At 41.9% G+C, this 27026-nt stretch overlaps 2 protein-coding genes across 3 annotated transcripts in view; one reads left to right on the top strand and one right to left on the bottom strand.

The window, feature by feature from the left end:
• LOC125880938 (dynein regulatory complex protein 1-like) overlaps positions 1-27026 on the top strand; it is a 480097-nt gene that overhangs the window by 62370 nt on the left and 390701 nt on the right. The window lies entirely within an intron of this gene.
• LOC125881164 (CD82 antigen-like) overlaps positions 11142-27026 on the bottom strand; it is a 47156-nt gene continuing 31271 nt past the window's right edge. The window contains exons 4-9 of the mRNA XM_049564197.1: positions 20187-20308; positions 19665-19739; positions 13860-13958; positions 13137-13310; positions 12942-13025; positions 11142-12396 (exon numbers count right to left, since the gene is read on the bottom strand). Of these exons, the coding sequence (XP_049420154.1) occupies positions 12319-12396; positions 12942-13025; positions 13137-13310; positions 13860-13958; positions 19665-19739; positions 20187-20308 (632 nt within the window). The 3' untranslated portion in view covers positions 11142-12318. The remainder of the gene's footprint in view (positions 12397-12941; positions 13026-13136; positions 13311-13859; positions 13959-19664; positions 19740-20186; positions 20309-27026) is intronic.

Below are 27026 nucleotides of genomic sequence, written 5' to 3'. Positions count from 1 at the left end.
AAAATAAAAGAGGGAGACACGTTTTTCCTATTTTATCTTATTTTGTTTTATTTCTCCCTCTCCTCTCACTGGAAGCGTCGGACCTCCCGCCTCCCGCTCCCGTCTCAAACATGGAGGTCTCCCTCTCCGGTGAGTACGCCCGGCCTGTTACATAGCCTGTAACCACTGTGTGACACAAACTCAGTGCTTTGGTCATTAAATAATGTCGGGCTCGGTTCGGGTTCGGACAGAAATATGTGGCCCGTACCACACTCTAACACACACACACACACAAACACACGGAAAACTGGACATTATCATCAGTTTATAAAAAAAACCCTGGACACCCCGGACAGGACGTGAAAAGAGGACGTTTGGTCAGCCTAGGTGAACTCACTATGTAGAGCTGACTGACAGTCTTTTGCCACAGCCGCAGGAAACAGGTGAACAGAAACCAGGAACGGGAAAGCAAAGCTCCTGGTCGAGGACAGAAGGCTGACTGGTTTACTGGGGAGCAGGCAAAGCAGGCGAGGTCAGCAACTGAGAACAGAAGCTGCATGTTGTATGAAAGGTGCTGTATAAATAAAGTTGTGTCAGGGCAGTAACAACATTACGGCAGTATTTAAACTTTATATACAGTCTTTGGTTAATGCAGAGGGACGTATGGTGCGGACAAACGCAGCAGCTGTTCTTGTCGGAGAGGAGAAATGTCAGAGCTCACAGATGAGATAAAACATTTCAGCCTCCTCCTCAGAAGTCAAACAAACAAAAAACACTCTGCATACAAATGACTCCGCTCTCCCTCCACGCAAAAAATCACCTGCCATCCAGCGTGACAGCCTGTCTGTCTCCAATCAGCCGTCTACCACCAGTGGAATCGAGATTCTCGCTGCGTCCCGTCCTCTGAAGACAGAGGGAGTCTTGTTGGTTGGAGCAGTGAGTTGTGAGTCGAGCCGTGCTCTGTCGCTGTCCATTACCTCAGCGTGTTCCCCCTGTCACATGTGATGGGCTCAGCGATCCCCACCGCAGGTGTCTGATGTATAAACCCTGACAGGCCTCCGGAGGAGCTGCAGGCATGAAGGACTTTGGGGAAAGAAAGGTCGCCTGCTGAGACACGAGCAGGGGGTAGATTTGTGTCTGTGCTGTGATTGAAAGAAACATTCAGTTGGATGTTGTGGAAAAAGGATTTAATGGCATCTGAACTTTTGAGTGTGGTGCGGCAGAAAGGAAGTTTTCGTTAACATATTCAGAAAGCTCATGTTAATGAGACGGAGCACGAATTACCCCGCAAGACTGTACAGAGGTTCTGTGTGTGTGAGGAAGGTTACAGTCTCCTCATCGCTCCACACACCTGAGTCTGAGTCACATGGTTCCTGTACGTCATGATTTATTCACCACGTCTGTTTCTATTGCACTTCTTCTCTTTTGCTTTTGTAGATAAACCAACTCTCACAGCCAATTTTAGTTTTTCATTTCTTGATTTCCAAGTCCAGTAGCCAGAAAAGAAAGTTGGCACTGTACGTTTATGCAGACCACAGATATGTTACATTTGTGTGCTTCATACATATCAGTGTTTCTAAAGATGTAAGTCTGATAATATGTGTGTGAGCTGCAGGAGGAGGGAAAGGTCAATAGTGTGAGGCATCTGCCAAGCTACAGACAACTCATTAGGCTATAAGACAACACAGTCCTACATTAAATGGACACAACCTCCTGACAACACATCACATAGTGATGTTAAAATGATGTGCTGGCAACATGGAATTAACGCCAGTGCATCATCTGTTACAAACAGTCACAGTTTGGTTGTGTAACGGTCAGTTTGGTTGGTTTAGAGAACAGAGAAATAATTAGTTAAGTTTAGGAAAAGATCTTTGTTTCGGTTAAATTAGCGACATAAAGGACACGTAGTAGTTACGTAAAGTACCAACATAAAGCAGTCTTCTACTAAAGTCTCATAACTATGTTGACTCATGGTTTCATACGGACTCATGCGGACTTTGTTGCTCTTTATACTGACTTCTTGTGTCCACTGCAACAAAAGACGCTCACTGACTCCAGCATGTAGTTTCAACACATTTGTGGCACCACCCTGTAATGCGGTGTTAGGACTTAGGATGATTTCATACATTACCTGTTTGGTTCAGTTAAAACAAACTCAGGTCTGTTTGCACTGTTAGCACAGTTTGTTTGGGCTGGTGTGAGAGCTGTCAAAGGAACTCTGGTGTGGACCAAACAACTTTCAAACGGATTCTGGTGCGGTTCGTTTGTGGTGTGAAAGAAAACAAGCCAAGCACAGGACTTTATGATAGCTGATATGTGATTTTAGCAACAGCTAAACCAAAATAAATCCATCTGCTGATCATGAAATCTGTCCGTCATCTGATAAAGGACATAAATATACCATAACCTATTTATGCTAATGCATACATGTAACCACGGTAACACATATGCACGTCAGTGAGCGGATTTTCCCTGATTTAACAACTGTCATCACTGTATCTGACTGTGTGTACTCTGTTCATTAAAAAGTGTTTGACAGCGATCCAGTGTTAAGCTCCGAATCATTACTGTACAAGACGCCTTCTTTTCATCCTGTCTCTGTGTTCGTTATTATTCAGAACATGATTTGATTTAAGTCTGAACATTAATTTGCAGTCTTGTCTTGTGACTTGTCTGTAACTCGCGTTGCTGTCCCGCCACATTTCCCCCTGACGCTGCTGGGTGCTGATACACAATAATGGTGACCGGCTACATATCACCTGTTGCACATATCAAAAAAAAAAAAAGAAGGGGTGTCGGTGGCTTAGTGGTAGAGCAGACACCCTATGTACAAGGCTGTTGCCGCAGCGGCCCAGGCTCGACTCCAGCCTGTGGCCCTTTGCTGCATGTCACTCCCTCTCTCTCCCCCCTTCACACTTCACTATCCTATCAATTAAAGGCACAAAAAATGCCCCAAAAAATATCTTTAAGAAAAGAAAAAAAGATTATAACTTCACGAAACTTCATTTCCTAAAACATTTTCTATATTATTATTCATAAATCTCACTGATTCAGGTTTTTTGTATTTCAAAAAAGCAGCTACATTAAGTGAGAAACATGTTTTATAAATAAAGCTCATATTTGTGTAAGGTGTGTGATGTTTATGTGGTGTATAGTGTGGTTTCCATCTGTTGTGTTTCTCACCCACTCAGCACCCACTCAAGTGAAGCAACAACACAAAGACATAATATGATGAGAACAAATATTCTGTTTGTTTAAAGTAATAAATATAATAAAACTAAATGCATTCATAGTCATCAAACCTCCTCTTGTTCTTCTTCATCATGCTTCTTCTTAACTGTCAGTGTTGATGTTTGACTTCCTGCTGATGGAGGGAGGTGAAGCTCGACCGTTCATAAAGTAACGAGACAGAAAAACAAAAACACACATTAGATTAATTCATTACTACGTTCCTCTCCACACACTGATGATGTCATTAAAGATGTTGTTGGAAAAATACAGAAACCCAAACCCTCACTGTCATGCAGGATGAATCTTCATGTTGTGATGCTGCACGAGGAGGAGGAGGAGGAGGAGGAGGAGGAGGACAAAGAAGACTCCTGGGTCTCATATACAGAATAACAAACACGCTGCCTGCTGCTGCAGAGACACTCTGGGAGACTGTGTGGACGTTTTACAGCTATGTCAACAGCTCCAGGTGAGGTGCTCCATGCTACATTGCTCTCCTGTCCATGCAGGAGGAACCAGGAGCAGCAGAGTGTCGAGCTTAAAGCCCGAAGGACACGAAAAATGACTCACGCAGCATTTCAAGGATCAGTCCTTCAAAACATGACCTACATGCAGCTGCAGACCTGACAGGATTTATCCACATTGTTCTTTTATAAATCTACAGTCATCAGTTGGTCGTATAAGTCCATGTCGCTCCACCCCAAAAATCCTCTCCGGTTTAACCCAACAACCTGAGCTGTTTATCTGGAGGTAAATTAAAAATAAATCATTACACAAACTACATGATGAAAGCATCAGAGCTACTCTCTGATTTTACTTAGTTATCAGGATATCAGCCTGATGCAGCATCGCACGGTGTCGGCTTGGATAGTGAGCAACAAGTGTCGTACGCAATAATCCATCGTTTCATCTCATGCAGTGTGTCAAAGTAGAAGACAACCTACAGTTAGGTTAAATGGCAGTTAAGACTGATCACGTTGTATTTATCATGTTGTGCTCGGTTCAGACTCCTGTTTGCTGGAGCTTGAAACTCGTTGGAGTTGATCTCTGACTTCGTTCTGAAGTCCAGCTGTGTTGCTGTTTGGTCCTGTGAACCTGCAGCCTCCTCTCTCTGAATCACTGTTGGCATGTGGAACACAGCACCATCAGGTCCTGTTGTTTCCTTTAGTGCTGCTCCGCAGTGACACCTCCGTCATGGCTCCAGCTGAAACTAACAGCACTGCTCTGTAGGGACGACAGTCTGTCCACCACGCTGAAACATCTCAGCAACTATGGGATGAAACTTTGTTCTGACGTTCATGTTCCCCTCAGCATGTAATACCTCTGCTAAGTTTTCATGCAGCGCCATCATTGTGTCCAGTACTTTGGTTTGGTTCGGACCACTAAAGACACATCAGTCTCAGTGTTTCACTGACAGCTATTGACTACATAGAGTATTTATGACACTAAAACATTGTATTTATGAACACGACTGTTTCTGTTCATTTCATGACTGGACTACGTTGCTTTTTCAAGTTGTTCTCTTTCTGCACATTAAATCTGTTTTCTAAAGACTGTCTATTGTTGGTCTCTAATGCAGATACTCTCCTACTCTTTTCTTCAGTGCTTTTCAGCCACGTTGGCAGCGCTGCTTTAAGAATCATCAGATCAATATTTAATGCACCACTTACTTTACTTTATGACCAAAAAGCCAGAGACTATGATTAAGTTGCTGTGTGTTTTAAATTCACCCCCTCTGAGCAGAAGGCAGAAGATAACACTATCTCAGAGCCTGAGCGGACAGAGCCTCTCTTCTTCTTGGCAGCTGCCTCCATCTCACTCAGACACGCCCTGGGTCTGTGTCTGCAGCTGTCTGTACCGGAGAGAAGTGCTCACTCTGCAGCTAAATCTGGAGGCCAAAACGTCCAGAGAAGAAAACCCCACACTGAGCAGGCCTCCAAGAATGCACCTCAGCCTTGCAGCCAGTTTTTCCCAGTGGCCCAAAAAGCCTTTTCCCCAAAGACCACCATCATTAAAGAGACGTCCGTAAAACTGTTGGCAGAACACCTCTAACTGCAAACAAGGTCAATTATGACTCTTTCTATTATGAGTTTTTGATCCATTGTGGTTTTAAACTTTCCTGGAGCTGAAAAAAGAAAATCTGTGATGTCATCACAAGGTAACGTCAATGAGCCGAGCAGGATCTTGTGGGCGGGGCCAGCAGGAGAAACACTTCCTATTCAGTGGACCGCACACCACAAACGTAATCTTGTAAGCTAGAAAACTTTTTTGGCATATGCACGAGGCGAGCAGCTCCACTGGACCGAATAGGCGCCATCTTGGCATCTGGTATCTAGGTATTATTTTACATCTTATGACACTGACTGACAAAAAACCCCAAAAACAAAACGACTGCTCGGCTTGAAAGAATCTCAGTCGACTGAGGGGCCTCCGACTGATGATTTGAATCTCCAGCTGTCATGGGAGCAGCCCTGACCTCAACTTCTCAGGATTGTTCATGTGGAGAGTTCAGTCCGACCTGCTGGAAGTCGCTCTCTTCCTGCAGAAGCACTTAAACATGGATTTATATCCATGACACAAAGGACGCTTCATTATCATGAGATCTGTTCTCATAATTACATTATAAGGTGTCAGTTTTTTTCCTAGCATAAATGCAACGTGTTTCTGTACTTTGTGTTTAAGCTGTACAAGTTTCAGCGATCACTAACGACTCACATTATAAAGTCACTGTACTCAGTGTGTACGATGTGAACGATGTTTCACTGAGGATGAAACCAGACTGAAGCAGTGAGTCGAGCTTTGAGTCACGGCTGACATTAAAGACAAACTGAAGTGTGTAACCTCAGTGATGAAGACTTCAGTTAACTGAAGAGTCTTCTGTGAGATCACAGGAGAAAATGAACAAACAGCAGATCTGAGGCTCCAAAAAGCCGAAAGGACTCGACGTGACTGAGAAGAAGTCTGAGTCTGAGCTCCTCTGTGAGCGGCCGGCAGAGATTCATCAGGACGCTGTGACAGAGTTTAAACCTCGCCAGCGACCCCACACAGACTCACATCACTAATGACTTCCTCTGTGTGCATCAACGCCCCTCATTGTGAGGTGAAATTACATTTAACATGGCTGATGGTGATCTCACTGGTCTGGACTGTGGAGAGAGAGAGAGTGTGTGTGTGTGTGTGTGTGTGTGTGTGTGTGTGTGTCTTGCCTGTTTCCTGTCAGCTGTTGTTTCTCACGTCTGTGTTGAAGGACGTCTGGTGTGATTGTGTGTGTGTGTGTGTGTGTGTGTGTGTGTGTGTGTGTTCAGACTCGTCTAACTATGTTCAGTCGTTTCCTGAGCAACATGTTGTCACACAGCGAACAGATCACATCTGGAACCACCAATCAATAATCAATCAGCATGTTGCCAACACCTTCACGTTACAGCAGGTGCGGCGGCTCTGCTGTGTCATCAGTTCATCCACAGACCACATGAACACAAGCTGGTGCACACGTGTGTGTACTTCAACAGTAATACTGTGATTATCTACTGGAAGCTGAACCAGCTGTCGACCATCCAAGTGTTCAAGACATTTACTTAAAGCAACACTTACCTTTCTGGAAATTTTATGCTTTTCTTTGTTTAGGTTAACATGCTATTAATAAGCTGATGGCACACTAAAATGTAAGTGAATTCCACCAGAGATAAAACCTCATAATTATACCGTTCTCATATGGTTCTAAGAAAACTCCGACCATTCGGACCGAATGCAATGATTGGTCAAGCGTCCTGTCTGTCTTCCCCACATGGAGGCTTCTGACTGACATAACCACTCGCGTAACATCTCTCTCTCCTAAAAAGGGACAAGATGGTCGCAGAGTGTCTGCTGGACACATATTTTTAGTTTGCCTCTAATGTAGTCTGAGTGGGCGGAAGTTCGCTGCATGGATCAGCCTCTCATTGGGCGGAACGAGCCACCCACTGAAGTCCCGCCCTACCACCTCCGGTTGTGTAGCAGTTTTCAAGCGCACTGTTGCTGTGGCACCACCAAGAACGATTGTGGTTGGTTGAAAGAAATAAAAAAAGCTGGGGCATTTTTTTCTCCAATCTTAAAGTGAGAGTCGGCCCAGCCAGACCTTTCTTTTCCTGCTGTGAGGCAACAATGCTAACCACTGCACCACCATGCCACCTGTGTTAATTTAGCCAACAATAAACGCTGTCACAGTACAAAGCGCTTTCCACGAGCCAAGAGTGACGCAGGAGCAGCCAACAAGCTGACTGTTACCTGAGCTCAGGTTGACATATGACTGAAATATGACTGTATCAACTTTCCAGCCCTCTGTCATCCACATGACGACGATTAATCACGCTCAGTCTCTTGTAGAGGTGGACCATACCATAAAATATGGTTTCAATCTGATATCAAATAATACGAAGTGATATGAAATAATGCTTTTATTATTAGAAGTGGCTTTTTCTTTAAATGTGGGGGAGAGCGGTGTGTCATGATATATGAGGTGAATAATCTGCTTCAGTAACAGTAAGTGACGACCAACTACAGTTTGAAAATGTGACATTAACCGCTGCTGAAGATCTGACTTGACTCAAACATTATTTTCACTAGGCTACTATACGCTTTGATTTTTCCTCTTTCATTAACCCATCACTGCTCATGTGTTGGATAAAATCAACCAGGCTTGAACATACTTTTCTGTAGGATGTCCGTGGTCACAGTACGTTTACATGACACTTGAAAAAAACGAACTATTGCCTTCATCCGACTATAACTGGACAACTGAAGTGCATGTAAACATGTTCTCCAACTGCGATGAAGACACTCAGATAATGCGATTGGAATTCGATTTTCTCCGGCATGTATACGCCTTAATCGGAGTTAAACTAGACAATGCATGTGTGCGTGCTCCACACCCCCCGCGCTGGCGTATGACCCCAGAACAGACAAGACATGCTATTGTTGTAGCCCTCCAACAGCATACTGCCTCTCGAAATCACCATGACCACGAGGGATAGCGTGCACCTTATCTGCACAATCAGTAACACGTACATTACGTACGAGATGAACAAAGCTGTACGATTATCCATCTTGCTGTTGTTCGAAAATGCCGGTCTGCCACCTGACTCCAGTTGTTTATTATTAAGTGACGTAATAGGTCAACCGGAAAGGGGGCCGTATTAACCCACTGAAACAACGCATATCGCCACCTAGTGTTGAGGAGGAGGACACGTTCCCGTCAGGAATTCGATTTTCTCAGTTGCATGTAAACTGGGACAAGGACAGAAGTCCGATTAGACACCAAAATTGAATTTTGAGCATAGCTCGATTAAGTTGTGCATGTAAACGTACTGATTCACACGTGGTTCTATTCATAGTACAATGAAGGGTCCGTGTCAGTCCACAGCAGTGAACAGAGGGCTGTGAGGTGAGCTCACCGTCCTGCTGCTGCTGACATCAGGTGAAAGTTAAACCAGGAAGATGCTGCTGGATCTGAGCAAAGAAGCAAAGAGCACATGTACTGGATGTGTTCACGACAACAGAACGTTGTTTGCAGAGTTTTACTCTTGAAATACAAATCTGTACGATGTGGAAAAGAGACACAATTCCCTTTTTTTATATCACTCCTATTGACACCAGGATTGATCTTCAAAATGAAGACGTAATATTGAGAGTATCAATATCTTAGGATCAGTCTGCCCAAACCTACTCTTGTGTTTGTCACTGTTTTGGCCGATGCTCAGGTGTTCGCTCACGGCTACAGAGCACCAACACCACAGCTGGATCGACAGGATGCCTTCAGAGAGAGGACTCATCAGTAACAAGGGTTAATAATTATATAATTATTACTGATACATTAATGTGTTCATCACTTTAATGCTGCAGCTGCTGAATGTGGAGCTTGTTTTAATATTCTGCTGGGTAGTTTTAATCTAAATGAATACATCGTAATTTATTTGCTTATATGATTATATTTTGTATTAATGAGTTTATTAATTAGTGTGTGTGTGTGTGTGTGTGTGTGTGTGTGTGTGTGTGTGGAGGTTACGACATGAGGAGTTTTGGCAAAGATTTTTTAACACTCTGCTCGGGGCAGCAGGCGAGCAAACGCTGGACAGACGTGGGAGAGTACCTCGTGTGTGTGCTACAGTCATCTGAACAGTCACAAACACTCCTGACCTCCTCCTCCTTAAAGGAGCTGCATCAACATGTTCTCACTCCACACTCATCAAATCCCCACGCTCCGGCAGTGACCCTCAGCATCAGATAATGACGCACTGAGGCACCCTGTGTGTCAGATGGGTCAAACAAATTCAGGACTTTCCCCCAGGAGACGGCTGTTCATGTCCCGTGTGAAACCAAAGTTAACTGAGCTATTTTAATATCAGCTCTGGACGCCATAAACAGCTATAAATTATACTGGGGGAGCACGGAGAACCTTCTAATGCAGGGTAAACTGTAACTCAGACTTTTTAAGTGGTTACACAGGTTCGATCCTTTTATGCTTCAGGTCAGTCAACCACAATACCGCCAAACAGTGACCCATGAAATTCCAGAGATCAGATGTGTTTCAGCAGAGTTCAGTAACAAAGAGAGTTTTTAGCCGATATAAATACACTTCTTTCTGTCCTCTTTATACTGTTTACCTCACTTTATCCTCCCAACACCAACATGACAGCTTAAGTGTGTTTGTGTTGTTTGTATCATAACGTCTTTCTTCTTTGTTCTGGAAATATGTTGGTTATGCACAGGGGGTAGAATAAATGAAGGGTTTAAAAAAAGCCTCCATGCAGAAGTACAAAAGCAGAAAAAAAACGCATGTTTAAAAAAATGAACTTGAAAATGAATGTTCTGTTTTTCATGCCTGAAGAGGAGGAAGACAAACACAGGAGTCATTATTCATGCACGAAAGGATTAAATACCATGACGTCTCAGATTGTTCATTTTTATAAAACTACATGTCTCAGTGAAGAATTGTTTGAGAATATCTGACGTGCCTTCATTTAAATCAGCTCCAAAGTGCAATTTGGTGCAACATTTTCACACTTCCTGCTGCATCAATCTTCACTTTGTCTCAACTTACAGAAGAAATAAAGTGACCAGGATTCTTTTTATGCAAATGTATAACAATAAAGAAAACTAAAAACACCCTCACACACATCAGAAGCTTCACTGAGCTCTGGGTTTTCTTTTTCTTTCTTCCTGTTTGTTGCTGATGTGATGTTTGAGCAGAGTGACGTCGCCCTCTGGTGGTTTGTTCTGGAACTGCAGGACGTGTGCAGCTCAGCACCGTTGGTTTATTTACTCATGGTGTTAAAGTAACTAAGTACATTAACTCAAGTACTTAAGTAGAGTTTTGAGGGACCTTTACTTTGAGTATTTCAGGCAGCTTTGTTTTTCTGCTGATATGATTTAAAATATTCTGTGTCCTTAAAATATTTTATATATTTAAAAAATGATTATCTTATAAATATTTATTTATTCTTTTAAAATATAAAAAAATATCTTCAAAAAAATGTGATACCTTCAAATCTCAAAAATATTTTGTGTTTAAAACATTCTATATTTTTTATATCTTCAAGATGTGTCACCCTCATGTTTTATAGCCTTAAAACATTGTCTTTTAAATACTTTATATTTTAAAAACATTTAATATCTTCAGAATATTTTATATTTTTAAAATACTTTATATCTTCAGAATATTTAGTATCTCCAAAATATTTTATTATTTCTTTAAAAAAATGTTTATATCTTATAAATATTTTGCACAACCAGAACAATGAGCTGAGAGTGAATTCGTCACTACAAACGACCACGTTCACATCACATGCAGCCATTTGATTTATTGTTAATATCAAATTACTGATTACTGTGGCTTTAAGACTGGAGGTAAACCACAGGAAGTGGATTAAAAACAAACAAACAACAAGTAAACAAACTACTGTAATCAGTTTATTGTCAAAATGAAAGAATGAATGTTGTGAGTACACACTTCTCTAATCCAGCTACCAGGAGACCATCAAGTTACAAACAAACGAACTCGTTGTGTCTTAGAAACTATTACAAAGGTTAATGAGATGGTTTCATACAGACGGTTTGTACACAGGAAGAAAACAGGACGGAGGATTTGTACATTATAAAAACAACATCTTGGCTGAAAGTTAAAAATCATACATAAATGAATTTCAGATGATTTTTATCTATAGATAATTTTCCAAGATGGATCTCCCCAAAAATATTTCTTCTTCTCCAAAATAATTTCCCTCATATTTTAAAGTTCACATATTTCAAAAAGTGGTTATAAGAAACATTTTCACTCCTCAAACTCGTTTGTTTTAGATTAACGTGGGTAAAATAAAAACTTAAAGCTACCATTTAAAAAACAGTTTCTGTGCTTGTCATCAGAGACAATTGTAAACTGGGAGCGATACTTTTAGAAAACAAGTATCTCAAATGTTCCTCTTTAGTATCTCATTATTTCTATTATTTCCAGAAGAAAATTAAGAAAACACGAAAAAAGACAAAAACAAAACAAAAACAACGACCGACTTTTAAAAACCAGCTGCTAAAGAAAAACACTGGCAGATTTGTTTTGGATTCACACAAATAAAGACTAAATTATATACAAAGTACTAAAAACATTTCACATAACTCAAAACGCTGGTGTATAAAAATTAAAAAAACAACACACCACACACACAAGGTGGATTTTCCAGTTGTCCAAATCTGTTGTCACACAAACGTTAGCTTTGAATTCGTCCTCACAAACACGAAACATGATTTCTCTTCAGATTTTTTAGGGAAACTAAAACCATGAAGCGAGAGCTGTGATCTGATCCATCATTTAATTTCTCCAACAACAGAAACTTAATCAAACATTTTCAGCGACGCTCTCTGATCCAAAACGTCTCTAAAGTGCTCCAAAGAAAAACTATAAGATGGAAGTGCCTCAACAGAAGAAGAGTCTAACTCAATATAAAGCAAACTAATTATTTTACATTTGGACAAAATGTTTCACCAAAACACATGACGGAAAACAAAACGCATCTTTTAACTGTTTCCTGTCGTTCTTTCTGTTTCTGTTGAGTTGAACCAGTCGACTTCCTCTGAGCTTCTTTAGTACTTTGGCACTTTGGTGTAATCTTCTGTGTGAATGTTTCTGCACAGGCAGATCGACAAGATCATCCCCAGCAGCTGTCCAACAAACAAACACAGACATCAACATGTTTTATTATTTTTAAAAAACAGTTTTACATCGTTAACACATTTTATATCTTTACAACACTCGAGATCATCCCCAGCAGCTGTCCAACAAACAACAAAGCCATCAATACATTTTGTTTTATATATTGAACACATTTTATATCTTCAAAAGATTTTTATCATCAAGATGTGTGATATTTTGAAACATTTCACGTCTTCTAAATATTCTATATTTTTTAAAAATAGTTCATATCTTTAAAGCATTGTATGTCTTTAAAACAATAGATATCTTCTAAATATTTTATACTTACAAAAATATTAAACTTAAAGTCTGTATAAAAACTGACTTGACGGCAGCTCAGACTGAGTTTTGTGACCATGTCACACCAAACGATCGAGATCACACAGCGCACCAGCTGAGGTATAACTCGTGATTTTATTCCAACACTGGACATTTATCTGTGACACTGAATCCACCTGAAAAATTGTTTGGTGTAAGGCCGCTCTATGACGTCATGTTTATGAATGAGACATACCTCGATCAGAGCCACTCCGAGGCAGATACCCAGGACGACCCCGATGTTGGTGAGCAGCCAGCTCTCCACGCTGTCAGCACAGCCCTGAAGTAGATTCACCCAACACAGCACAGAGGAGTGAATGAGCGAGGAACTCAGCAGGTAAACAGGTAAACAGGTAAACATAATAACAACAGAAAATAAACAACTGTTTACCACGTCATAAACGGGCCAGTCGGGCGTCTGAGCCTCACAGAATCCACTGTCGGAGAAGTTTCCTGTGACGAGCGAGATGTTCTGACAGGAGCAGGGAAACAGCAGCTGAGAGCTGTTGATGATCACCATGTTACCGTTCCAGTCTGTACGGCTGCTCCAGCCACAGCACTCCATCTGCAGGACAGACAGACAGACAGACAGACAGACAGACAGACAGAATCAGCTTCATCTACAGACAGAGTAACACTCGTGTTCTTGATAAAGTACAGTTTTGAGGTACCTGTACTTCCCTTGAGTCTTTTAACTTCATACTTTCTACTCCACCACATTTATCAGACCGCTTTAGCTACTTGTTGCTTTACAAATTAAGTTTTTTGCACAGAAAAGAAACTATTTTGATCCTTTACAAACCAAATAATTAATTGATTAATGAAGAAAACAATCAGCAGATTAATTCATAATGAAAATCATTAGTTAACAGTTCAAGTTAAGCTCCATCTCAACAACTACAGGAGAAGCATCTATATATCACAGCATGAATTAAAAAAAAATCAAAAGTAGTAGTAAAAAATTATTAAAAAATAAACTAAAGCTTAAAAAAGAAGAAATGAATCACTAAAAACAATCAAACCCGCTCTGCAAACTAACTGAAAACAAAAAATCAAACCTAATGCAAAGTAGCAAAGTGTAGTAACTGACTCCAGATCAGTGCGTCTCACTCACATTCCTCTGGATGAAGTCCCAGGCCTGCTCCGTGGTCGAGTTGTTGCCGGGGTAGTTGTCCAGCACCTTGGTGACGATCTTGGACATCTCCTCATTTAACTGGAGGACACAGGTTTGTGGTGCTCATTAGAAATATTCATCTCATGATGCAAAATACAGATTCAACTAAATCTGTGACGACCTGCAGGTTTTTATTTACCTGCTGTCACTGAAAGGTGGGCTCCATGTTTAACCTGACAAAAACACCCTCAGTGTTCCTCAGCAAACAGTGAATCTTCTGGATATTCAACAATATAAGAGCTTTATAACCAGAGTCATGTTCCCGACTCAACTGGACTTTGTCAACTCAAACATGAGGTGTGAAGAATTTGGCACAAAGATCTGTGAAATCAGATTTGTAGGATATCCAGGGGAAACACAGCGCCACCTCTTAATGAGACCAGACGCAGGAAACCTGAGTGTGATTGTTACTAAACCAATGTTGAGACATTCAAGGTCTCCACTGAAACACACTCTGGAAACACACACACACACACACACACACACACACACACACACACACTCTTTTTTTCCCAAACCAAGGTTTTTCCTTGATCCAGGATCTGGCAGCGGAGCACGGTGGCTGAGAAGAAGTCATAGAGCTTCCAACAAATGTTCAGATACAATAAACAGAGATCTGACTGCGCTCAGAAGAATTCCTGCTTCTCTGAAACGTTTGGGTTTATTCAGATGATTTATGAATCAGGACGTCTGGATCAGTGAGGACAAACATCTGCTCTGAGCCTCACAGACCTTACTGAGGGAATCATAAAAACGCACATTATTATTTTAGGGTTGTAAGAGTGTGTGTGTGTGTGTTACTGTCATGTCACTGTCCAGCTGGCGTCAGTCTCACACTTTTTTACTCACATTCCCCAAAAATACTTTGATAAAGTCTCGTCAATCGTTCTACAGTCCTGCACAGTGAGGAAGTAAAAAGGTCAACGCTCAACGTTGAGCTGAACGTTGAGCTGAACGTTGGGCTGAACGTTGAGCTGAACGTTGAGCTGAACGTTGGGCTGAACGTTGGGCTGAACGTTGAGGTGAACGTTGGGCTGAACGTTGGGCTGAACGTTGAGCTGAACGTTGGGCTGAACGTTGAGCTGAACGTTGAGGTGAACGTTGGGCTGAACGTTGAGGTGAACGTTGAGCTGAACGTTGAGCTGAACGTTGAGCTGAACGTTGGGCTGAACGTTGAGGTGAACGTTGGGCTGAACGTTGAGGTGAACGTTGGGCTGAACGTTGAGCTGAACGTTGGGCTGAACGTTGAGCTGAACGTTGGGCTGAACGTTGAGGTGAACGTTGGGCTGAACGTTGGGCTGAACGTTGAGGTGAACGTTGGGCTGAACGTTGGGCTGAACGTTGAGGTGAACGTTGGGCTGAACGTTGAGGTGAACATTGGGCTGAACGTTGAGCTGAACGTTGGGCTGAACGTTGAGGTGAACGTTGAGGTGAACGTTGAGCTGAATGTTGAGGTGAACGTTGGGGTGAACGTTGAGCTGAATGTTGAGGTGAACGTTGGGGTGAGCGTACCGATGTGTTACAAAAGAAATCAAAGTTTTTCATTGTCTTCTTATCAACTGTAATTGTAAAAATCTTGTTAACTAGCACCCCTTATCCGCCATGTTTGTAGTCCAAACATATCATGAGACTATTTGACTTATATTTGCTTCTTAACAACTTATTACTGAACTGAAAACGTCCGTTTGTGTTTTATTTCATTTTATCAGGTTTTTAAAAATGTATTTTATTCTGTCTTATTGAGGGGTTCAAGCCCAGAAGTATGAAATCTATTGATTTTGTGCCAAGTTATTATTTTTTAAAATTTTCTTGAATAATTTCTCTTGAAAATTCCCGTGAGATGGAACATCGTAGACACATTCATTCTTTTGAAGTTGTGTGCAAACACTGCTTAAGAAATAAAAGTCAACTTTAAACATTAAAAATATCTCCTGTGCAGTAATGAGTCGTCCACGTCCAGCTCCATGCGCTCTATAAAAAGCCTCAAGAACCATTAAAGTCTGTCTGAACAGATTATCTGCCATATTGAGTTTTTTGAAAAATACATTTTGACATCCTCTCCTAAACTGTACGTCCAGTCGCTACCGACTTTTCTGCAGATCATCATTGGACAAAGCTCATCAGAAGTCATCAAAAGCTCCTTGATATCTCATTGTGTTTTGAAGATACTGACCAATGAAGTTTAGAGGGGGCGTGGCTCAGCGCATCAATAGACCAACCTAATAATCCCAATAATAAAAAGTTTTTTATACACTGCAAAGAAATTGGTGAGCCATAACACAAATCAGACTAAAATCAGTTTTGCAGTCTCTTTGCTTCGTCCAGCAAAGCAACAAGTTTGAAAACATCACCTCAGTTCAGGTTCAAGTTTCAGGTTCAAGTGCTCTTCATTCTGACACATTATAAACTGCCTCTTGGTTCCCAGCACTTTATTTTTCTCATCTTTATTCTTTGTGTTGCAGCTTTGTTTTATTCTGATTTGTGTGCGCAGCAGAGATTTAATGTGTTTGTGTGTTTTACTCTGTTTCATGTTTTTCTGCTGTAAAGAACTTCATTTTACAGGACAATAAAGATCTGAACTGAACTGAGATGAACTTCCAGGAAACTGTGAAAATAATCCACAGACAGATCAGTACTAAAGATAATGATTCGCTGCAGCCCTATAGGACCATGATGAATAAAGTGTAATGCTGAGTGCATGTTATGTAGGAGATTTACATCATCTGTCGACTCAGGCTGGTTGTATGAAGGTTAGAAATCCAGTGCATTTACAAAATTAAATCTATTGAATCTGTGTTTAATTACCTCTAACGTCAGCCTGTGTGTGTGTGTGTGTGTGTGTGTGTGTGTGTGTGTGTGTGAGGCGCCCGTGTGTTTACATTTTCAGACATTTCTGTATTACTGTCAAACCTCTCAGAGAAATCGGAGTCGTAATTACACCTCAGATTTTGACATAAACTGTATTTACACGTTGTAAACTGGTAATTACGGTAACTCGTATGACGTGAACGCAGCATAAAGCCTCGTCTCAGGGAAACAGATGTTTTGCATTGGAGTTAATGACTGGAGCGCCGATATAAACACGTGAGTCTGTGTTTAACCTGAACAGAGACACATTAAAGTCTGCAGAGCCTCAGAGTGCTGATGCACTGTAACAACATTAAATATCTCCTTCACTCAGTCACAGAGCTGAACAGGAAACAGTTCACTGCATATGAACACATGAACTGACGGGTCGATCGCAGCTCAGCTCCTTTACAGCACAGTGTGACATCACACTTCATGTTTCCTAAACTGCTCATCAGGATCAGACTCATGACCACAGTCCTTCACCTGTACACGTATTTATCACTCACTCATGTCACAGAGCTGCTTCTGTCACTCTGTGTTGTTACGGACGGTGTCGTCACTCCTGTACCTTCAAAGTACGACGTTCTGCTTTCAGAGAAGTTAAAATAGAACCACAGTGAACACTGGTGCTCCGAACAACTACTGCATTGTGGGATATTTATGCCAGTGTAATGACCAGTGTTTGCACACTGTAATCAGGGTTCCCACACATTTTCATGAATATAATTTCATGACTTTTCAAGAACCCATGATGAAATTTCCGAGACCACTCACAGTGTGTAACACAAACAGAACTACAGCACGCTTTATTCTAAATGTTAATTATGCGTGCACACGTAGCAGCAGAGCTCCCAGAGTGGCGAAGAGACGGCCGATGGGTTTGAAACAAAGAAAGCTTCGTACCTTCAAACCACCACGCTCTACTTTCAGCTTCTGCTTTCTGAGAAGTTCACATGGACTCAAAGTGTGTATTGGCAGTCTGAGTGCCAACTGAACACCCTGGGCTGCCCTCGCTGTTGCTCAATCTTACAAATGTGGTACTATTTAAAGCTCCTAGTGGGAGAAGTCTTGTGTTTGTGGTTTCACTCATCCTGAAGTCGGCTAGCAGCATCTTGCCAAAGGGTCCACACTGGAAATGTGTCGTCCTACCCTGAATCAAAGCCCTGCTCTTTCGCACCACAGTCAGTAGTCTCAACCACTGAACTCTCCAGCTGCTTTATAGCATAATCACATTTAACTGCCGTACATTGACAGAGAGACAGAGCGCAGGAGAAAATGAGGAAACGTATGTGATGTTAAACAAAACGTCATGATCAGCACATACTGGAGTCACGTTAAAAGCTACAGAAAATACATTTGGTGTTTTGTTGCATGTAATGTTAATTATTACAGTGATCTTCGGTGGATAATCTTCCACATAATGTAACATAAGTCCTTGATTTTTCCAAAACTTTCAAGGACTTTACTTTTACTGTAATTTTTCCAGGCGTTCCATGACCGTGGGATCCCTGTGTGATATCTCACTGGAAACAGTGTGCAATTCAATACTACTGGTTGGTTTCATGCTAAGGTTTTGGACATACTAAAACTCCAATCACCACCCTGTGGTTGTATGACTCCGCCCACCAGTCCACCCTGTGGTTGTATGACTCCGCCCACCAGTCCACCCTGTGGTTGTATGACTCCGCCCACCAGTCCAGTGTCTCTGACAGTCTCCATCCATGTCAGTGAAAACATGGATGCTTCACACACAGAAGATCTATACAATCAGCACAGTTTCAAGATTAGAGTCACCAATTCAGTATCTGACCAAATGTCTCCCCTTCTGTTCCTGAGATATGACGTTAAAACAAGATGATGTCACAGTCAAGCTGACCTTTGACCCTTTGACCTTCATTATTTCATCCTGTCAGACATTTGTGTCAAGTTTGGTCAGAATTAGTGTATTCTTGATTTATGGTCAAAAACATGTTTCGTGAGGTCACACTGACCTTTGACTACAAAATTCAGATGAGTTTATTCTTCAATCCAAGTTTGTGCCAAATTTAAAAGAATCCTCTTGAGGTGTTTTTGAGATATCATCTTCACAAGAATGGGACAGACGGACAGCAACCCAAAAACATAATGCCTCTGGCCGTGGCTATTGCCGACACAGATCGTATGGAGTTTCGAACGAAGCTTGTTCTGAGAAAGAAAATGTGCGACACATCCACATGTGATGAAAACAAGAGACTTTGAGAGGCAGATAAATGTCAGGAGACAAAATGCAGTTTTTGGCCTCGTTACTGAAACAAACCCACAAACTAAAATAATCTTGCTGATTAATGTGTCACTATGAGCTGCTCCTCCTGTGGACGGTGCACAGCAGGGCGCGGTGTCTTTAAATCCTCACTGACACACCTACAAAGGTTTCACTTCTGACACTGAGACATATAAAACATTCACAGAAGCTTCCTAAGAATCATGTTGCTCCGTTTCTGTTCATCTGTTAAACGTCTCAGATTAAAACAGCAGAGGGCGACGCAGCTCTGAACGCCGTCTGGTGTCACATCGACCACATGTTGCCTCATCAGACGCCTCATCAGACGCCGTGTCTCACTCAGAGCTGTGTTCTTGTTGAAAGGGTGGAATCAGTTTCTGTTCACAGCAAGTGTTGTTCTTATGTTCCAGCACATACTTTGCTTGTTCTGACACATCGCAGGTGTGAACTCAACCAATCAGAGGACAGAGGCGTGTCACTAACAGACGTGCTGCAAACCACCACATTCCTTTTGTCAGAATCACCAGCTAATATTCCGCCTCCAGGTGACAAACAAAAACAAGGTGGAGGAAACTCCCATGATGCTGGCACGTAACAGGACGGAGGACAAGTGAAGAGGAAGTGACATCACTCACCACATCTTTCTGGAAGTAGATGAGAGCGCCGGCTGCTATCTGAGCGATGAGGATGAGCAGGAGGCAGGTGAAGTACTGAGGAGAGATGAGCAGGTGTTAAACATGAAAACATCTGTCGGCTGAGAGTGAAACCAGTAAGATCTCATGGTCAACAAACCAACAATGAAAGTATCTGCTATCACCTGTCTGTTGATGTTTGTTTGTTTTGTTTTTATTTTTTGTTTTGCTCAAAATAAAGTCATTCATTCATTCATGAATAAAACATTAGGAGCTTCTGCGTGCACCACACACACACACACACACACACACACACACACACACACACACACACACACACACACACACACACACACTCTGGTGCAACAGCTGTTTGCACCGAGCACAAAGTGAGTGTACCTCGTCCAGTTGTACCACAGCTGCATTATTCATCATCATGTTTAAATGATCAGACCCTAACATACATACATATACATATGTTACACACACACACACACACACACACACACACACACAGTCACTCACCAGGCCGAGCAGACAGCGGATCTCATAAATGGCTCCCAAGCAGCCGAGGAAGCCCATGAGCATGGAGAAAGCTCCGACTCCGATCAGGATGTAGCAGCCCACCTTCACAGCTGTGGAGTTATCTGTGAGGAGACAGAGTTCAGATCAGAAAACACACGTGTTATCACAACTTTAATATGACAAACAGTTTGTCTTACAAAGGTCAAAAGTTAAATCTGCAGCACATTTTAAAGTCAGGATGTGTCCTTTGCCCCAACCACAACACTCCATCTGATATATATCTGCTCTGTGAATGAACACAAACTCAACTGTTATTTTACTTTTATTAAAACTTTGTCAGCCAAGCGTTAAAACACGGTCAATTTCACACACAAAATTTAAAGTAAAAGTAAATAAAAGCTTTGTTTCCTCTGAGGGAAATGGTTTTCACTTTTCAACATGCAGATATATTTCTGTGGAGGAGCACGTCAGGCTGCTGCGTCGAGTCAATGCAGAATTATTTTTGTTGCACACAGTAGCAACTGAATACCCAGACAAAACAAGACATCTAATGTCGTCTTGGGACTGACAACAAATTACAACATCCTCCAAAGTCTGTTTGGAGCGTCACATGAGTTCACCACAGATCGAAACTCAAAACAAACTCTGTGGCAACAACCTTCACCAAATGATGTGTAACTGCAGAGAGTCATTCAAGGTGGACAGAGCACTGTGTGTGGGGGACTGGGAAGTACTGTGATCGTACTCAAAGTGCAGCAAAAAATACTATAAATATATTTTTAAAAAACATTGGAAAGTGCTTCTGAGGATTAAAATAATGTCACTTCATCCTGTCGTCAGAGCCGTCGACAACTACAAACAACAAAATATTAATGTGACATCATCACAGTCAGGAACAAGAACAGTGTCTGGTTCATATTTGACCAACGTGTATTTATAAATGTATCTAACATGTTTCGGGAGAATGTCATCAGTCTCTAAAAACTCTATAAATGTGCAGAAACTGAGAGCAGACGAGCTCTCTGATACATCGACATGTGTGATCATCAAACATGAATGAAATTAGGAGCAAATGTGTGTCTGCGGCGTTCCACTGACGGCGAGTGATCCGAGTCCAACGTAACGCAGGAAGCTGAAATCAGACCTCAGCACAGACTCACAGGCCAGGACGGGATTCTGGGGAACTCTTTTTATTATCAGAGCTGTGACTCATCGAGAAGCCAGAAATACAAAACCACAGAGTCTCATACGGCCACAGAGAATCATTAAAGTCACACAAAAAGACTGTGAACAAGCAGCGTGTTGATATGTGCCAATGCTCCGCCCTCTAACAGAGTCCTCATGGCCTCAAGGAATCATGGGATACCCCCGGGGGATCAGTGAACCAGGGCACGCAGCTCCAAACCAAGACAGAGAAACGAGGGGAGTTTATGATGGAAAATTAGGCTGTGGAGGGAGGAAGGGGGGAAGGAAATAAAAACCAGTGTGTTGCTCTCACACACGTACATGTTCCTCTGGTCGACCAGCTCAGACGACCTGTGCAGCTCCTGACCCCGAGTTAAGACTGAAATACTGACTGTTACAGAGGGGGCAACACACACGAGTCCTCAGCACACACGTTTCTGTTAACTGTCACCAAACTGCAGCAGAGTCACTTAAAGAATCAGATTTCATGTTAAAATGAGCAAATTCAACATTTCACTCTACTCATGGTTTTCTTTAGTGTGTGATCATCTGGAAATATGAATTATTGTGTTTTGTTACCTTTGAATGAGTCGTTTATTTCTACATAAAGCTGCAGCTGCAGGCATCGACCTCTGAGGCTGAAAAATGAAGCCGACACTGAGGAGCCAAAAACTGCAGTTCCTCTAATGTCCACTAGAGGCTGGCTCCAACAGACCTCCATGTTAACATGTAGAAATAAACATGTTCACAGCCTGGTATAAAAACAGTTTTGGTCTCTATAACTAATGTCAACATTCATGATGCCTGTAGGGGGCTGAATCTTTATATAACTCACACGTTTACATTTTATTAAGGCTTACAGGCTGTGCTCACAAGTTTCTCATATGTTTTCCTATGAAAGGCAGTGCACCCAAATCCGTATATATCCCACGTATTTTGAAGGGCTGCGATCACGTGATCGATGCACTAACAGCAGTAAACAAGGGAGAAGTCCCGAGCGCTTGTTAAGAGGCAGGGTGGGGTGGATGAGTCACATAAAACTTTTGCTCGGGACTTTCCCCTGGACTCATCTGTTGGGATCTGTGTGAACTTTGAGTCATGTTAAAGGGATAGTGCACCCAAAAATGAAAAGTCAGCCATTATCTACTCACCCATATGCCGAGGGAGGCTCAACTCCACCTAATGGAGGCTGACGGCGCCCCAGATTCAAACGTCCAAAAACACATAAGTGAAACCACAAAATATCTCCATACTGCTTGTCTGTAGTGATCCAAGTGTCCTGAAGCCCCGACATAAAAAGTTGTTTGGAAAAACCTCATTTGAACTCTGTTTTTAGCCTCATTGTAGCCTGTAGCTGTCCTTTAAAACGGACGAGCAGTATGGAGATATTTTGTGGTTTCAATTATGTGTTTTTGGACGTTTGAATCTGGGGCGCCGTCAGCCTCCATTAGGTGGAGTTGTGTTGCTACCTCCTCTCCCCTTGGATCTCTGCAAGTGATGTGAGGACTCTAAAACTTCACCTCTGGCTGACTTTTCATTTTTGGGTGCACTATCCCTTTAAGGTATGTCTTCATCGTGTTTCTTTTCCTAAAGCTAACCTCCATAACTTTACGTTAATTACATAACTGTACGTTAAGAAGGTAACGTCATTCATGGGGTGCAAATTAGCAGGATACCATATGAACCGTTCCATGAGAATACGTTGAAGCTTACAGTTACACATAATAAAGGGCGGGGCCTCTTTGAGTGACAGGCTGTCTGCTGACAGTGTCCTACGTCAGATCCACTCCTCGCTCCTCCACAGCTCCACACTCTCATCTGAATATGGTCACCTCTGGGTCCAAACACCCAAGATGGCGATGACCAGAATGCCAAACTCACGGCTTCTAAACGGGAGTTTTATGTTTTTGAAATATTTTTATATTTATCACAACATAAAGAAATCTAACTAAGTCCTGTACATTTTTACAGTTTTACATGTTTTGTGGCGCAGAGGTAGAGCGGGTCGTCCACCAATCAGAAGATTAGCGGTTCGATCCCGGGCTCCTCCAGTCTGCATGTTGAAGTATCCTTGTGCGAGATGCTGAATCCCAGATTGCTCCTGATGATGCTTCCATTGGTGTGTGAGTGCTTTAAAAACTGAGTAGCAGGTGTACGGCAGCCTCAGCCACCAGTGTATGAATGGGTGAATGAATGGGTGAATGTGACATACTTGCACTTTACTTGAGTATTTGCATTTTAAGGAACTTCATGATTCTACTCTGATATAACTGAGATGCAAAAATTGATGCAGTGGTTTTATACCAAAGGGTGCTGGGCTATTGTGACACAGTACTGGGTTCCATGTTTGACCCGAGTTGGGTTAAACTTCACCCAGTATTTTTTAGTGGGTAAAGTAGTATAAAATGTGAATCCTCAGGAACGGCACCCCAAAACTGAACTTCAGTAAACGTACTTAGTTACACTCCACCAGTGATTATTTGATGTCTCTTGTCAGACAGTTTCCTGTGGTTTTCCGCCTCAATGTGAAGGTGTTGTTTACAACCTGTCTGAGTTGTAACAAATCAGATCCATCCCATAAAATGATCTGATATCAGACGGCTTGTGACTCAGCGGCGTCTTTATACAATCAGGTTACAGCAGCACCAGGCAGCTCATTGATTCGTGATCATCAGTGATGAGCCACGGACGCCACGGACGCCACTCACCATCAATACGTCTCATTTATGTGCAGACACAAAGCTAAACTGTCCCACTCGACTTTAACCTCCATGAAATCCCTGGACTCACGATGCCCGTCCGCCGTCCTCGCTGCTCCGACAGACCGGTGATGTAGTGTGTGTGTGTGTGAGTGTGTGTGTGTGTGTAGTGATGAGTAAGGCGGTGAGCGCACTGGGCTGATGTGATGCATGCTGATGCTGGACGGAGCAGAAAGAGCCCAGTGTCTGAGAGGAGGACACCTGCAGAGACGCCACGGACGAGGGACAAATGTCCTCAGTGACGCTGAGAGCATGAACACACACACTCACACACGCACACACACACACACACACACACACACACACACAGTCTCTCTATGACACCAGCTCAATGTCTGTCTCTATATTTCTGCATCAACACTTCTTCAGTCGTCTCTGAGTCGTTCTGTCTCGCTCACACTGCTCCTCTCTTTCTTCTTCGTCTCTCTCTGATAAACTCTCACTGTTACGACATCTTTTAAACAGAGTTAAAGGAATAGTTCAACTTTTTAGGGGAGGCTGGCATTAAGCACAGAGCTGGAGTCAGTGTGTGTAGTTAGCCTAGCTTAGCATAAAGACTGGAAGCAGAGGGAAACAGCTGTATAGTATATTAACAACACTTCCTCCACCTCTGCAGCAGTTTCATGTAGGAACTTTTTTCTCTCTACCAAACGACACCCACCAACTGTATCACTTCACAGAAGGAGGCGTGCATCTACTGCTCGCTAACCTGGCGCCACTGAGCTCGCTAACATTAACCTCACCATAAACTCTTTGACCTCTGCAGTGGAGTCAGTCCGCCGGTGCCTTCATTCGCACTTTTATTTATTGTGATGTCATTTCTTGAAGTATCCTCAAATACTTCATATCCCTGAAATCTGTACAACCTGAGCTAAAAGGTTACGTACGTTAATAAACCATAACATTGGTAAAAGTATTTAAATTGTGTCTTTAAAAAAATTACAAAACTTTGATGTTTTTTCAACAGATTGTACAAAATAAAAACACCAAAAGATTTTTATATGTAGAAACATAGACAAAATAATTCTTAAGTTATTTGCCCCATGTACATTCTTTCGTTTTAGAGATATGGTCATTTTTATATGAAGAGTGCAAAGTTTTAAATTTTGATAGATTAGATCATAGATAGATCATTTATTCCTCTGGTGTCACTGTGTGTTTCAGCGTGGTTTGCACTAATGTAACGTAGCGCAATGAGGTTATTATGAATGTGCAACGTGATGAAAAGGAAGAAAGAAGAGTTAGCTTTCTGCTGCACAAAGAATGAAAGCTCGGGCTCCTCTGGTTTTTATTATAGCTCGATATATATGTGTATATATGACTATGCAAACAATGATCTCCTGCAGCCATCAGAGAAATACCAGCATTATTACAGCAAAATGTCATGTTATCACTACAGATAGAGTAACATAATGTAATGACGTGATGACAGGGAGGACAGAAGCCTTCAGGCAGCGAATGCCAGGCATCAAAAAATATGCCCCTATTATTTTCAATGTATAACCCCCACAGAGATGGAGGCTGCATGTGCCGCCCCTCAGCACCATACGCCACTGTCCTATTTCCAGCCTCACCGCCCCCGTAACCAAATGCATTTTCCGATATAAAGAAACAAAAGAGGACAAGCAGACAGAGAGATCTGTGTCTTAAAGAAATTTGTTTTTTAACTCCAGAAGCAGAAAGACAGAAACAGGAAGGAAATCTGCTGGACACTTGTGTTTAACTGGACACACATCAACCTCAACTTTTACTGTAACAGCAGCACATGTGGGTCTGAGTCTGGCCTTCATCATCGTCACTGCGTCTGACAAACATGAAGGAACGTCTGTTTTTATCCTGATGCAGCTCAAAGCTTTGGAAACCAAATCCAACAGTTCATACAGGTGGAATCATTACATAAAATAACGTGTTGTGTAACGACTCAGTAACTGCAGCTGCAGAGCAGAGCTGAACATGCTCACTCAGACAGGAAGATGTTTGGGTTTAAAGTCTCCAGCAGATGAAGGTCGTCTGTGTGAATGTTTTTCAGAGTCTGAAACTGGTTATGACGCAGACTTTGGAAAAAATAACATGAATGTAGCTTCTGTCTGACATGTGAGTGTCAGTGGAGGACGGAGATGGAAGCAGTATTCAAATCAGGGCCGTAATCACCTAAAGCCGTGTTTCCACCAAACAGTCCAGTTCAGTCCGGTTCAGTTCGGTTCAGTTCAGTTCAGTTCAGTTCAGTATGCTTTGTTTCTGTCTCCACAGTGTAAAGTTGTGGATGGTACCAACAGCAGCGTTCCTTAGCGTCCCCATGTTTGGTCCCCCCTCTGTTGGGGTACCTAGCACACAGATCTGGTACTAAAAGGTGGAGTTGTGAACACTGCAGTCTGATTGGTCAGTAGAGGACGCTCACTCTGCTCAGGCTCAGTCTGAAGGGTTACTGTTGGCACCAAAGGCACTATACTGAAAGAGTTTGGTGGAGACGGTAGGCCTGTCACGCTAAGAAATTTTGCTAAACGATTAATTGCGTCAGAAATTACTGCGATAATATTGCATAATATTGTGCTTTTGAGACCATTTTTATTATTGTTGTAATTTTGCTGTCTTTAGACCATTTTTAAACTTATATAATGATAATAAAGGCATAATGATGCAAGTATACCCTTTTAAAGAGAAATAAACATTTATTTAACAAGAATATTTAGGAATGCAAAAAAAGAAAATTTAAATATCCGAAATAACACGAAAAAATACCAAAATAAATAAATAAGTAAATACCATACAAATACAAAAAAATAGACTCTCAGTCACTGTTAATAAAAAGTGCACTGTAATAGAAAAAAAAATCAAACAACCAAAAACAATATATAAATAAATATAAATAATAAATATGAATAAATAAATGCTGTGG

The sequence above is a fragment of the Epinephelus fuscoguttatus genome, linkage group LG2 (assembly GCF_011397635.1).
Source record: "Epinephelus fuscoguttatus linkage group LG2, E.fuscoguttatus.final_Chr_v1".
Taxonomy (NCBI): domain Eukaryota; kingdom Metazoa; phylum Chordata; class Actinopteri; order Perciformes; family Serranidae; genus Epinephelus; species Epinephelus fuscoguttatus.
The sequence above is the reverse complement of the archived record's forward strand: the minus strand, read 5'-3'. Positions and strand labels throughout refer to the sequence as shown.